This window comes from Mustela erminea, chromosome 10 (assembly GCF_009829155.1).
Source record: "Mustela erminea isolate mMusErm1 chromosome 10, mMusErm1.Pri, whole genome shotgun sequence".
Lineage (NCBI taxonomy): Eukaryota > Metazoa > Chordata > Mammalia > Carnivora > Mustelidae > Mustela > Mustela erminea.
Genome location: NC_045623.1, coordinates 85410996 through 85423703, shown reverse-complemented (window position 1 = coordinate 85423703; position 12708 = coordinate 85410996). Strand labels below are relative to the sequence as shown.

The window sequence follows — 12708 nt, the reverse complement described above, 5'->3', positions numbered from 1 at the left end:
AATATTTTACTTCATGTATCTTACATTATCTCTCCCTCATGAGTGGTCTTTCCAGGCTCTTTCAGTTCATCCCACTCACTCTGTTTTTAAGAGCATGTACATATGTGCCAGGCACCATTGCAAGGGCTTCACAAACATTACCTAGTTCATCCGCTGCACCAGCCCTGTGCCGTGTATTACTACTAATCCCGGGGCACATGTGAGGGACAGCAGTCACAGATTAAGTAATTTGTCCAGAGTTTCCCAGTTAGAAGTGGTGGAGCCAGGGGTGACTGGCTGGCTCAACGGGAAGAGTCGCTCAAGTAGCTCTTGGTCTCAGGGTCATGAGTTCAAGCCCTATGTTGGGTATAGAGATTAGTGAAACAAAACTTAAAAAAGAAGTGGTAGAGCCAGGATTTGCCCCTGGCTTAGAGCTTATGCTCTACAGCTCACTTTGCTGCCATCCTATCTAATGGCTCTTCAGTGGTCCTCAAACTTCTCCATGAAACCCCGGGAGGAAGCCATATTGAAGTGCCCTTGCCACAGAAAGTGGCTCCTTGCTTTTACCTTTCCATGTAAGATTCTGTTTGGGGAAAAGGGTCTGTGGCTTTGGAGAAAAACTTTTTTTTGAAAACCACTGACTGAGGGTGCCTGGGTGGCTCAGTGGGTTAAGCCGCTGCCTTCGGCTCAGGTCATGATCTCAGGGTCTTGGGATCAAGTCTCATCGGGCTCTCTGCTCAGCAGGGAGCCTGCTTCCTCCTCTCTCTCTGCCTACTTGTGATCTCTCTCTGTCAAATAAATAAATAAAAATCTTTGAAAACCACTGACTGAATTACAGTCTGGTCCCAGTCCACCTCTCCAGCCACATCTGTCTACTGCTTACATATGATTCAACTACACTGAGCTCACTTCCCTTAACAATGTCTTTTTGTTTTTCCACGCTTTTGTGTAAGTTGTTCCTCTGCCTGGAATGCCTTTCCCTTGTCTACCCAATGAATGTATTCAAGGCTCAGCTCAAACACCTTGTGAAGTTGAATGTGAACTTTAGCTAGATTGCACAAGGTCAGAGTCCTTCCATCACTTTCTAGCCATACAACCCTGAACAAATGACTTAATTTCTCTGTCTCATCTCTTCTCATTTTTCTGGTGACCAATGACAAATTCATACCTAACTCACAGACAGGTGAGGAGTAAATGAATTAATACATGTAAAGAAATAAAAATACATGCCAACTATTGTTAATCATGAAATTTCCCCTGTGCTTCCCCAGGCAGGGGTAATTATATCTACTTCACTGGTATAATGCCTTATTCCTACAACTATCACAGTGTTTATTAGATTGAAGAATATTAATTTCATTGATTCTGAGGCTTTCACATTTTAACATCTCAGGTCAGGGTGCATCTTAAAATCAATTGTCTTAGGGGTGCCTGGGTGGCCTAGTTGGTGAGTTAAGCATCTGCCTTCAGCTCAGGTCGTGATCTCAGGGTCCTGGGATCAGGTCCCACCCACATGGGGCTCCCTGCTCAGTGGAGAGCCTGCTTCTCTTCCCTTTGCCGCCCCCCCCCCCCACGCTCTTCCTCCTCTGCTCTCTCTCTCTCTCCTTCTCTCTCTCAAATAAGTAAAATCTTAAGAAAATCAAGTGTCTTAGATTTTATGAAATGTATTCATTTTATCCAGTATCCTTCCAGGACTATAAATACTGACTATAAACTATATATCCCCGCCCCCATTTCTCATCTCCTCTCTTCTGCCAGTACCTAGCTCACTGCCTGCCACATGGTAAGTAGGCACTAAGAAAGTATTTGTTGAATGAACAGATAATGGCGATGAAAGAGGCAAAGTTTACAACCACAAGAGTGAAGGGTACCCTTGAAAAGTAGTCCAGTGCTGTAAGTGACCTTTGGCAGTCCGGGAAGCCATTTCAGAAAGAAGAAATTGCTCACTTAGACCTTGATTCCCACATTATGATACAGCAGTAGGAGACATTTCATCAAGATTGTTTTTCATAAAATGATCTTTGGGAAGCTGCACTGACCATCAAATCTGAAACAAAGCCAGTTCAGAGATGAAAATCATGGCAGGAGGGTGGGGGAGGGTAGGAAACCGCACAACCCTCATTTTGTGTCAGAAAACTTCCCCAGAGGGGGCACCTGGGTGGCTCAGTCGGTTGGGTTGGGTGCCTGATTCTTGATTTTGGCTCAGGGTCGCGAGATCGAACCCCAAGTCTGGCTCTGCACTCAGCACAGAGTCTGTTTGTCCCTCTCCCTCTGCTCCTCCCCCTGCTCATACACTCTCAAATCTTTAAAAAACAAAAAAGCACCCCCAGAGGATTCCCTGTTGATGGTACCACTGTCCCAGCTGGCCTTGCCTGAGGTCTCAACACCCCTGGTGACTTCTCACCTCAACCCTCTTTAGTCGGTGGCCACATTTATCCTGCATTTGTTCTTGAATCCCTCCCCTTCCTCGTATTCCCACTATCATTTTTTCCTCTTACCTATCATAGCTTCCTCATTAGTCCCCTAGCTTCTAGGTCTCCGGCCCATTTTTGCACACTGCTACCAGTACTTTTTCTAAAAGCAGAGAGGCAGTCTTGTCACTCCCTTAAATCAAATACCTTTACTGATACAGCCGTCTGCTGAAGGAAATCCACATTCCCTAGTCTGGATTTCAGACTACCCAACCTGCCTTTCCAGTTCAAATCACCTTTCAGGTTTTTGGGGTTTTTTTTTTTTTTAAGATTTTATTTATTTATTAGAGAGAGGGGGAGACACACACACACATATATATACGTACATGAGTGGGGGGAGGGGCAGAGGGAGAAGCAGACTCCCCGCTGAGCAAGGAGCCTGACATGGAGCTCAATCCCAGGACCCCAGGATCATGACCTGAGCCACTCTGGCACCCCAGCTTTCAGTTTTTCAACTCTCACATGGAGCCAAGTCTCTACATATTTTGCATATCTTGTGCTAAATATATCAAAATTACTTTCACCTATTTCTTACTGTTTCAATGTGGCTACTAGAAAGTTTAAAATTCTGTATGTGGCTTGCGTACTTCTTTTGGACAGCACTGGTCTAGATCTTGCCTAAACTTCAATACCCAACTCAAATAACACCTGTTATTCTATGAAGTGTTCTGTGACTTAACCGATGACTAAAATAATTTCATTATCCCATAGCACTCTTTTTTTTTTTATTTTAATTTTATTTATTTATTTGACAGACAGAGATCACAAGTAGGCAGAGAGGCAGGCAGGCAGAGAGAGAGGAGGAAGCAGGCCCTCCGCGGAGCAGAGAGCCCGATGCGGGGCTCGATCCCAGGACCCTGGGATCATGACCTGAGCCGAAGGCAGAGGCTTAACCCACTGAGCCACCCAGGCGCCCATATCCTATAGCACTCTTATCTTCACCTCTCTTAAATCCCACATGCTACTTTCTCCCCCGGGTTACAAATATTAATGTCTGTGTGAGTACAAACTGTTAAGGATAGTATTTATTGGGGCGCCTAGGTGGCTCAGTGGGTTAAAGCCTCTGCTTTTGGCTGGGGTCATGATCCCAGGGTCCTGGAATCGAGCCCTGCATCGGACTCTCCACTCGGCAGGGAGCCTGCTTCCTCCTCTCTCTCTGCCTGCCTCTCTGCCTGCTTGTGATCTTTGTCTTTCAAATAAATAAATAAAACCTTAAAAAGAAAGGATAGTATTTATTTAAAAATAAATAAAACTCCTTCACTAGATTGTGAACCAATTAAAAAAGCAGTGGGGGGGGGGTTACTGAGGGTAGTACACAATATATTCACTATTAGGACCGAAAACCCCTTTGCTGTCGTAATACAAGCTACAGAAAGCTTGACAAAATCTTGAATGAAGTGAATGCAGCCATTTTCAACAGAGGATTTGTTCCTTGTAGGATGTATGAGAATCTCCGGAAGGGCATAAGCTTTTTAAGTTTATCCGAAGGAATGTGTGTTTCAAAAGAGGAAAATACTGCTTTGAGGGGCTTTCCCAGTGGTCAGTGATGCTTACGTCAGCATTAAACTGATGTGTCCTCTGAGCTGGAGTGGCAGAAATAAGTAAACCATACTCCCTTCTGAAAGCTCACAGTCTGTGGGAGAGACAAACAAAATTGTGTTTTCAACTTAGTGTTTATATCCCTCTCTGTCTATAAAGAGATTGGGGGCGCCTGGGTGGCTCAGTAGGTTAGGTGTCTGCCTTCAACTCAGGTCATGATCCCAAAGTGCCGGGATGGAGTCCCACATCCGGTCAGTAGGGAGTCTACTTCTCCCTCTGCCTGCAGCAACCCCTGCTTGTGCGTGCTCTCAGTCTGACAAGCAAATAAGTAAAATCTTAAAAACAAACAAAAAAAAGAACTGATTCAGACTTAATCAGAAGTAACTCAAATGCAAGTGAAATGGTGACAAAGCACAAAAAAAAATGAGGAATAGAGCTTTATAGATTTCATCCCAGTTGTGTGTGTTTTTAAGAAATCTCTATACTGAGGCGCCTGGGTGGCTCAGTGGGTTAAAGCCTCTGCCTTTGGTACCAGTCATGATCCCCAGGATCCTGGGATCCTGGGATCCCGCATTGGGCTCTCTGCTCTGTGGGGAGCCTGCTTCCTCCTCTCTCTCTGCCTACTTGTGATGTCTGTCTGCAAATAAATAAATAAAATCTTAAAAAAAAAAAAAAAGAAAGAAAGAAAAAGGAAAAAGAAATCTCTATACCCAGTGTAGGGCTCGAACTCACAACCTTGAGATGGAGAGTTGTGTGCCCTACCAAACAGAGCCCGCCAAGTGTCCCTCATCCCAGTTTTACAACTGGGAAGCTTCAGGCAGAGATGGGACAGGTAGGACCCGAGGGGCAGTACAGAGGGAAGGAGAGAAGGAACATCCCGCCTAGCCTCCGCCCCTCTGGCTCTCTCTACCCAAGCGTGATTCTGTAAGGTGGAACGTGCACTGGGTCAGACAGACAGGGTCAGACAGACATCAGGGTCAGAGAGACAGACCAGCACACTGAGCCTGTCTCATCTTTGGGGGGGGGCGTACATCCCTTGCGGGAGAGGAGCCTTTGGAGTGCCTACAAGGCCACTGATTGGGTCATCGGTTCCTGCCCCCGGCTAACTAACGGGCTGCACTTCTGGGGCGCCCGGGGGGCCTACCCGGTACTGCTGCACCTCCTCATCCCGCTTCTGCCTCACGAGCGTGATCTGGTCCTCCAGGTTCCTGTTCTGCAGCTGCAGCTGCCGGGCCTCTGCCTGCAGGGGTCTCAGGGCCTCCTTCATCTCCTGGATCTCCGCCTGGGTCTTCTGGAGGGCTTTGGCTGCCGCCTCCTTCCTCTCCAGGAGGCGCAGCAGCTGAGGCTCGTACTCCTCCTCCAGGCCCTGGCGGCTCTCAGCCATGAGGTTCTCAAACTGGGCGGAGAGCCGCCGGCTCTCCTGCAGAAAGTGCCCGTCGCTCTGGCTTGGCGGTGCTTCGAGCTGTTGCCGTAACTGCTCCTTCTGCTTCTGGTAGGCCTCGCGGAGCCCAGCCAGTTCCTCAGAGAGCTGGGCCGCCCGGGCGGTCAGCGCCTCCCGCAGCTCGTTGAACTGGGCCACGTCCTGCCGGCGGCACTCCAGCTGGTACTGGTAGGCCACACACTCCTTGGTCACCTTGAAGAGCCTCTGCTTGACCAGCCGGATCTCCTCCCTCAGCCCGTCCCTCTCCAGCTCGGCTTGGGCGTGCCGCTTGTAGGCCACCTGGATGTCCTCATGGACCCGCTGCACCTCCTGCAGGGCTGGTTCCCGGAGCAACACCAGCTCGTGGATGAGCTGGTCCCGCTCCTCCTCCAGCTGGGCCACGGCTTGCACACACTGCTGGAAACGCTGCTCCAGCAGTTCCAGGTCCTCTATGCTTAGGCTCTCGGTGCTGGCACTCAGCCCGGTGCTGAGGCCCTCCTCAGGGCTGGGTTTCTCCTCGCACGTGACCGTCTCTCCCCCATCACCGGTCTGCTCTGGGCTTGCGCTCTTTTCTGGCTGCGCGGGCTCTTCCACACCGGGGATCTCCTCTGGCTTCACAGGCTCGTCCACGTGCAGGGCCTCACCTGGCTGCCTGGTCTCCTCGATGTACAGGGTCTCCTCAGGCTGCTCCGTCTCTTCCACACACAGTATCTCGTCTAGCTCATCAAGGTCACCTGTGTCCCCCAGGTAGAGAATGTCCTCTAAGTTCAAGGTCCCCTTCAAAGACAGAGTCACTTCTGGGTCCAGAGTCCTGGGCTCATGGGGGGATTCCAAGCTCTCCTCTTCAAGAGGAGAAGTGGCTTCTGCTCTTGTCTCCCTGCAAGAGAAATGACTTAAAGTGAGAGGACAGCCACCATCCCAGCAACCATTAGGGTTATATCCATATCCGGTTCCCACATCTCAGAGAGCACTTGTCTGCTCTCTCCCATCAGTCTGTCCCCTTCCACGCATAGCTCAGATCCCTCAACAACACCCCCGTGATGTCAGTGTTTAGACCTTCAAGGCCAAGAAACTCACACCTGAGCCACCACTATTTGTTCCACTGTCATAAGAAAATTCTAGCGCTGAAGTAAAACCTTCTCTGCGATTTTTTTTTTTAATTTATTTTAGGGGCAGCTGGCTGCTTTAGTCAGTTAAGCATCTGCCTTCAGCTCAGGTCATGATCCCAGGGTCCGGGGATTAAGCCCCCCGTCAGGCTCCCTGCTCCCACTGCCTGCTGCTCCCCGCTTGTGCTCTCTGTCAAATAAATGGTCTTTAGGGAAAAAAAAAAAAAAAGATTTATTTGTTTTAGAGAGATAGTGAGGATGGTGGGAGGAACAAAAGGAGGAGAGAGAAACTCAAGCAGACTCCATGCAGAGCCCAGAGCCCAACCTGGACTCCATCTCACAACCCTGAGGTCACCCTAAGCAGAAACCAAGAGTCAGATATTTAACCAACTGCGCCACCCAGGCAATCCTTGTCTGCAATTTTTACCTAGGCTTGATTCCTCTTTCTAGGATCAGACAAACCTACCTCCTCTCCCATGTAAGTTCTTTAGACACCTAAAGAAAACGAACATCTTTTGATTATTCCATGCATGCCAAAATGTCCAGTGCCCTCCTTATTTGGGTCACTTCCTTTTGACTAGGCTCCAAATTGTCGCTGTTCCTTGGGGATGGGTATTGGAAACAGCACCTGGGTGCGCTCTGAGCAGTGAATCTCTGGACACTATACACCTATTGCTAAAGGCCAGTATAGAACAGCTCTATCATATCGTTGGCAAATACTGAGTTTGACTAAAAGCCTTAAGAAGTTTTCACACACACACACACACACACACACACACACACACACATGCACACACAAGACTTCCACACCAAGTGCTTTTAAATCACTCTCTCGTTCCTGTAAAACTTCATTCATCTTCTTGGGGCATCGAGGTGGCTCAGTCGGTTAGGCATCTGAGTCTTTTTTTTTTTTTTTTTTAAGATTTTATTTATTGGGACGCCTGGGTGGCTCAGTTGGTTGAGCAGCTGCCTTCGGCTCAGGTCATGATCCCAGGATCCTGGGATCGAGTCCCACATCGGGCTCCTTGCTCGGCAGGGAGCCTGCTTCTCCCTCTGCCTCTGCCTGCCTCTCTGTCTGCCTGTGCTCGCTCACTCTCTCTCCCTCTGTCTCTTACAAATAAATAAAAAAATCTTAAAAAAAAAAAAAAGAATTAAAGATTTTATTTATTTATTTGACAGAGATCACAAGCAGGCAGAGAGGCAAGCAGAGAGAAAGGGGGGGCAGGCCCCCTGCTGAGCAGAGAGCCCGATGTGGGGCTCGATCCAAGGACCCCGAGATCATGCCCTGAGCTGAAGGCAGAGGCTTAACCCACTGAGCCATCCAGGCGCCCCTAGGCATCTGAGTTTTGATTTTGGCTCAGGTCATGATCTCAGGGTTGTGGGATTGAGCCCCACCCACGTCGGGCTCTTCTCTGGGCATGGAGCCTGCTTGAGATTGTCTCTCTCTCTCCCTCTGCCCCTTCAAACCTCCCCTCCTCCCCCCCCACCCCCCCACCCCCGCACTCCAAAACAAAACAGAACAAAATGAAACAAAATCTCATCTTGTTAGGATTGGCCCCTCTGGTCTGTCAAAAGACTCTTTTCTTTTTTTTTAAGATTTTATTTATTTTTTTTTTGACAGACACAGCGAGAGAGGGAACACAAGCAGGGAGAGTGGGAGAGGGAGAAGCAGTCTCCCTGCCAAGCAGGGAGCCCCATGTGGGCTCGATCCCAGGACCCTGGGATCATGACCATGACCTAGGGTGGAAGGTAGACGCCCAACAACTGAGCCACCCAGGCGCTCCCGTCAAAGACTCTGAATTCAGATTCTGTGATTCTGGCTGAGAAGCTCCTTAACCCAGCTGTCGGCTCCCTGCTAGCTTAACCAGTGCCTCTTAAGGAATAGCCTCCTGTTTCTTTGGCCTTCAGATGGCTCTGGTCCTTCCTGTTTCAACTGCATTTTACCTACCTTGGATCTCTAAGCAATTTTTTGAAAATATAAAATACCATGGAAATAACAATAATAAATGACACTTATAAAGGTCTTACATGTGCCAGGCTGTGTTCTGAATGGTTTATGTTTCTCAACTCAGTTAATCCTCATAACATTTGTATGAGGTAATTGTATTTATTTTCCCCATTTTACAGATCGGGAAAATGAAGTTAAAAGAGATTAAGTAGTTTGCTCAAGGGAACTCAGATACCCCATGGCACCAGTTAGAAGACAGACTAAATTTGAGTATCGTTTTCAGGAAAGCTACCTTAGCTATAATGTATAAATGAAAAGCCCCTGTATCAAATAATTTCTCTGTCTTGGGGTGCCTGGGTGGCTCAGTGGGTTAAAGCCTCTGCCTTCAGCTCAAGTCATGATCCCAGGGTCCTGGGATCGAGCCCTGCATCGGGCTCTCTGCTCAGCAGGGAGCCTGCTTCCTCCCTTGTCTCTCTGTCTGCCTACTTGTGATCTGTCTTTCAAATAAATAAATAAAATCTTTTAAAAAATAATAATAATAACTTCTCTGTCTTGAAAAAGCCTACTTGTGGGGTGTCTAAGTGTCTCAGTCAGTTAAGCATCTGCCTTTGGCTCAGGTCACAATCCTTAGATCCTGGTATCGAGTCCCAAATTGGGCTCCTTACTCAACAGGGAGCCTGCTTCTCCCTCTGCCTATTGCTCCCCCTGCTTGTGCGTGCTCTCTCTTTCTGACAAATAAATACTAAAATCTTTAAAGATTACTTAAAAATAAAATCTTAAAATAAAAGACAAGCCTACTTATGTCCAGGTTTTAAGCTCTATATCTTAGCTCCAAGTTCCCACTACAGATTATTTTTATTCTAAGATTTGATCTATTTATTTTGAGAGAGAGAGAGAGAGCGCGCATGGGCAAGTAGGGAGAGGAACAGAGGCAGAGGGAGAGACAGAGTCTCAAGCAGAATCCACGCTGAGCACAGAGACCAACGCGGGGCTCGATCTCACAACCATGAGATCATGACCTGAGCTTAAATCAAGAGTCAGATGCTTAACCGACTACACCACCCAGGCACCCCCAGATTTCTTCTAAATCGTTGTGTATTCTGTCCTCCTCTCTAGCACCCCAGGAATCCCTGTCTTCGCATTCTGTGTCTCAACGGTGGTCCTTGGGAAACCACCAGTGTGGCTTCACCAGGCCCCCGACGTCACTGGCCTCCCAGAACCCAGCACCTGCACTGAAACCTAAAGCTTGGAGACAGCCCCAAGCGTCACCTGGTTTGTCCCTATCCCTCAGGGTGTTGTTTAGATCTCTTCACCTGGTGTCACCTGGTATCTCAAGCTACCCAGCTCCCCGGGCTCGCTACCTCCATGTTCTCCGGCGCAGAGAAGCGCAGCCTCATACAGCAGGTGGGTGAGGCAAAGAATCCTTAAGCAGCTCTTTCCCTCCCTCGCAGAGCCAACTCGCTGAGAACTAACCGATCTCAGAAAGTCTCCAGTCTCCGTCCCCTCCTCATCCCCTTGCCAGGGCCCTACTCCAAGTCATCCCCTCGCACACCGGCACTCCCATGCCCACCTTCCAACGGGCTTTCTTCCTTCTTACGCCAGTCCATTCTCTACAGTGCCACAGCTTGCTCGAACATAGCCTTGCCGCCCCACTTCACGCACACACAGCCCACGGCCCAGCATCGGTTCAAAGCCCTTAACGATGTGGCCCCAACATACCTTCGCAGCCTCAGCTCACTCTACTCCCCACCACCCACCCCGTGCTTGACAATCCAGAATATGCACTAACACTTTCACACCTCCTACTCCTAGCCCACTGTGTCTAACGGATCCTGCTGAGAAAATACAGCGCGTTGTACATCATCTGATTAGCAAACAGTCCTGTGCTACCTAGAAAGGTAGTGCTCCTCGGTGCCCGGAATGCTGCACCTGCTCAGCCAGCCAGCCTCCCTTCGATCCTCAGAAGAGCCCCCACTTTCCTAGCAGACGGCCCCCGCACGCTCTTGCTGAGTGATCTCCCCTGGAATGATGGAACGGCGCTCAAGGCAGCATTCCAAGTTGTTCACACAAATAGTCATGTATGTGATGCTCATCTTTTACCCCATTTTGTACATGAGGAAACCGAAGCCCCAAGCAAAGAACTCACTCAAAGTTCCACCACTTGTAAGTGAGTGGCAGAGCCTGGAAAAGATGGCATCCGGCTCCAAGGCTGGCCGGAGCTCCCGCTGACCCCTCTGTTCCCAGAACAGGCACGAGTTCTAAAACAGGTGCAACAGGGGCGCCTGGGTGGCTCAGTCCTCAAGCATCTGCTTTGGCTCAGGTCATGATCCCAGGGCCCTGGGAATGAGCCACGCATCTGGCTCCCTGCTCAGCAGGAAGCCTACTTCTCCTTCTCCCACTTGTCCTGCTTGTGTTCCCTCTCTCGCTGTGTCTCTCTCTGTCAAATAAATAAATAAAATATTTAAAATAAAACAGGTGCAACAGCTACAGCAGGTCTAATGGAGCTTACCGATCAAAATAGACTTATTTACCTGCTCGTATGTGTCTACTCGTCCTTGGAGCCCTGCTCAAACCACGTCTCTCCTGCAAAGTATTTCACAGACAAGCCATTATCCCGTTCTCAAGGCCCTCTGTGTACAGCTCATCTTTGCACCTAATGCTCTGTGTTACAGCAGTGAGTGTGGCGTGTCCCCTGAGAGCCCATTTCCTAAGGACAAGTACAGTTCTCATTCCCTGTGGACCCCAGGGTGGGGCTCTGTAGAGGGAAGGCAGGCAGAAGCCCACTGAGATCCAAAGAGGAAACTTGCCCAAGGTCAAGTGGCCTGGCCAGACGTGGAACCCCATCCCCCTGACTCCCAGGCAGCACTGCTACCTCATCTCCCCCACCCCAGCGTCTGGCCGCTGCTAGATGCTGCCCTCACTCAGCTAGCTGCCACTCTCTAAGGAGCTGGGGAAAAGGAGAGTATGGGCAGAGGCTCAAGGCCTGAGGAGCCCACTCAGCTGGGACCCTTGACCTCAGGCTTCCTTGGACACCAAGCAGCCTGCCCCTGCCAGCCCCTGCGGGTCCTAGAGAACTCCAAAGGCTCCCAGCTCTGCATCAGTGCCATGGCCAGGAGTGTCTGTGGCACAGTGCGGGCAGGAGTTGGCGTGTGTCTGCCTGTGCGTGCACCTGAATGTGTACACGGCAATACAGGTGATTGTATGGGTAAAACCACACTCCGCTGAGTGCTGTGTGGGACACTGAAGGAGGGGACGGCGTGCGTATTTGGACCTCCACCTTCTCAGGGCTATAGTCGGACCTGGGGCAGAAATCCTCCATATTGGCCCCAAATCCCTGAGCCACAGGCCCTTTCCCCCTGAGCAGTGGTTAGAGGACAGTGTGGATGACTGGGGGAGGGCTCCCCTCCAGGGCCCCCAGGCCGCTGCCAGGACCCCCCTACTGCTCCGGGAGGGGCGACCCTCCTCACCCCCATCCCAGGCCTCAAACAGGAGAGAAGGAGCCACCAGAACAGACTCCTAACTCCCAGCTGGCAGCCGCCCAGCCTTGCACCAAGTCCCTTCCACACAGCGAATTCAGCAAACGGAGGCCTCCATCTCCAGTTGCATTTGGGGTGAGGTCTCAAGGAAAGCCGGGAGCGAGCGTCCTCGGCCAGTCTGGCCCAGTGGCATTTGATGGTTGATGACCACCAGTCCGAAAGGGATTCTTCTCACCCAGCCCCGGGAGGAGGAGTGGGCACTATAAAAAGCCACGGACAAACAGAGGTGCCGGGACCCCGGGCCTCCCCGGTCTCCCCTCGGCCGGTGGCTACGCCCGATGCCAGGGCCACACCCCGGCTGGCCCACCACCCCCAGCCAGGACAGAAGGCGCTCGCGGGGGGGTGGGGGTGGGGGGCTCATCCAGCGCCCCCTCCCCACGGGACGGCGACGCGGGCCCTGCACTGTCCTACCTCGCGGCCTGGGCTGCGCCGTCCCCGCCGTGCCGGGGCTCCGGGCTTGCCATGGCTGCGCGACCCCGGGCTGGGCGGCCGCGTTATTAATAGCCCGCCCCGCCGGCCGCTTGCTCCGCGCCCGCGCCCGCCGCACTGGCAGCTGCCGCCGACACCGGATCCCGCCCGCCCCGGGCCGGGCGCGCCCACTTGGCCCCAGCTCCCCGCCCGCAGGAGGAGCGAGCAGGCCGTGCGGCCTGGGGCGGGGGCAGGGGTGGGGGGTGGCCGATCTGCGTCTCCCAAATCTGCCGGCCCCGAG

General features: G+C 51.0%; 1 protein-coding gene across 4 annotated transcripts in view; it reads right to left on the bottom strand.

Annotated features, from left to right (window-relative positions):
- The window catches only part of SYNC (syncoilin, intermediate filament protein), a 17505-nt gene extending 4797 nt beyond the window's left edge, over positions 1 to 12708 (bottom strand). For 3 of the 4 annotated variants that reach the window (XR_004289738.1, XM_032360782.1, XM_032360783.1), the window contains exons 1-2: positions 12411 to 12708; positions 5134 to 6286 (exon numbers count right to left, since the gene is read on the bottom strand). Coding sequence is in view for 3 of the 4 variants with exons in the window: in XM_032360782.1 (XP_032216673.1) it covers positions 5134 to 6286; positions 12411 to 12463 (1206 nt within the window). In the remaining variant the exon portion in view is untranslated. The remainder of the gene's footprint in view (positions 1 to 5133; positions 6287 to 12410) is intronic. The other variant, XM_032360784.1, reaches the window with a different exon arrangement.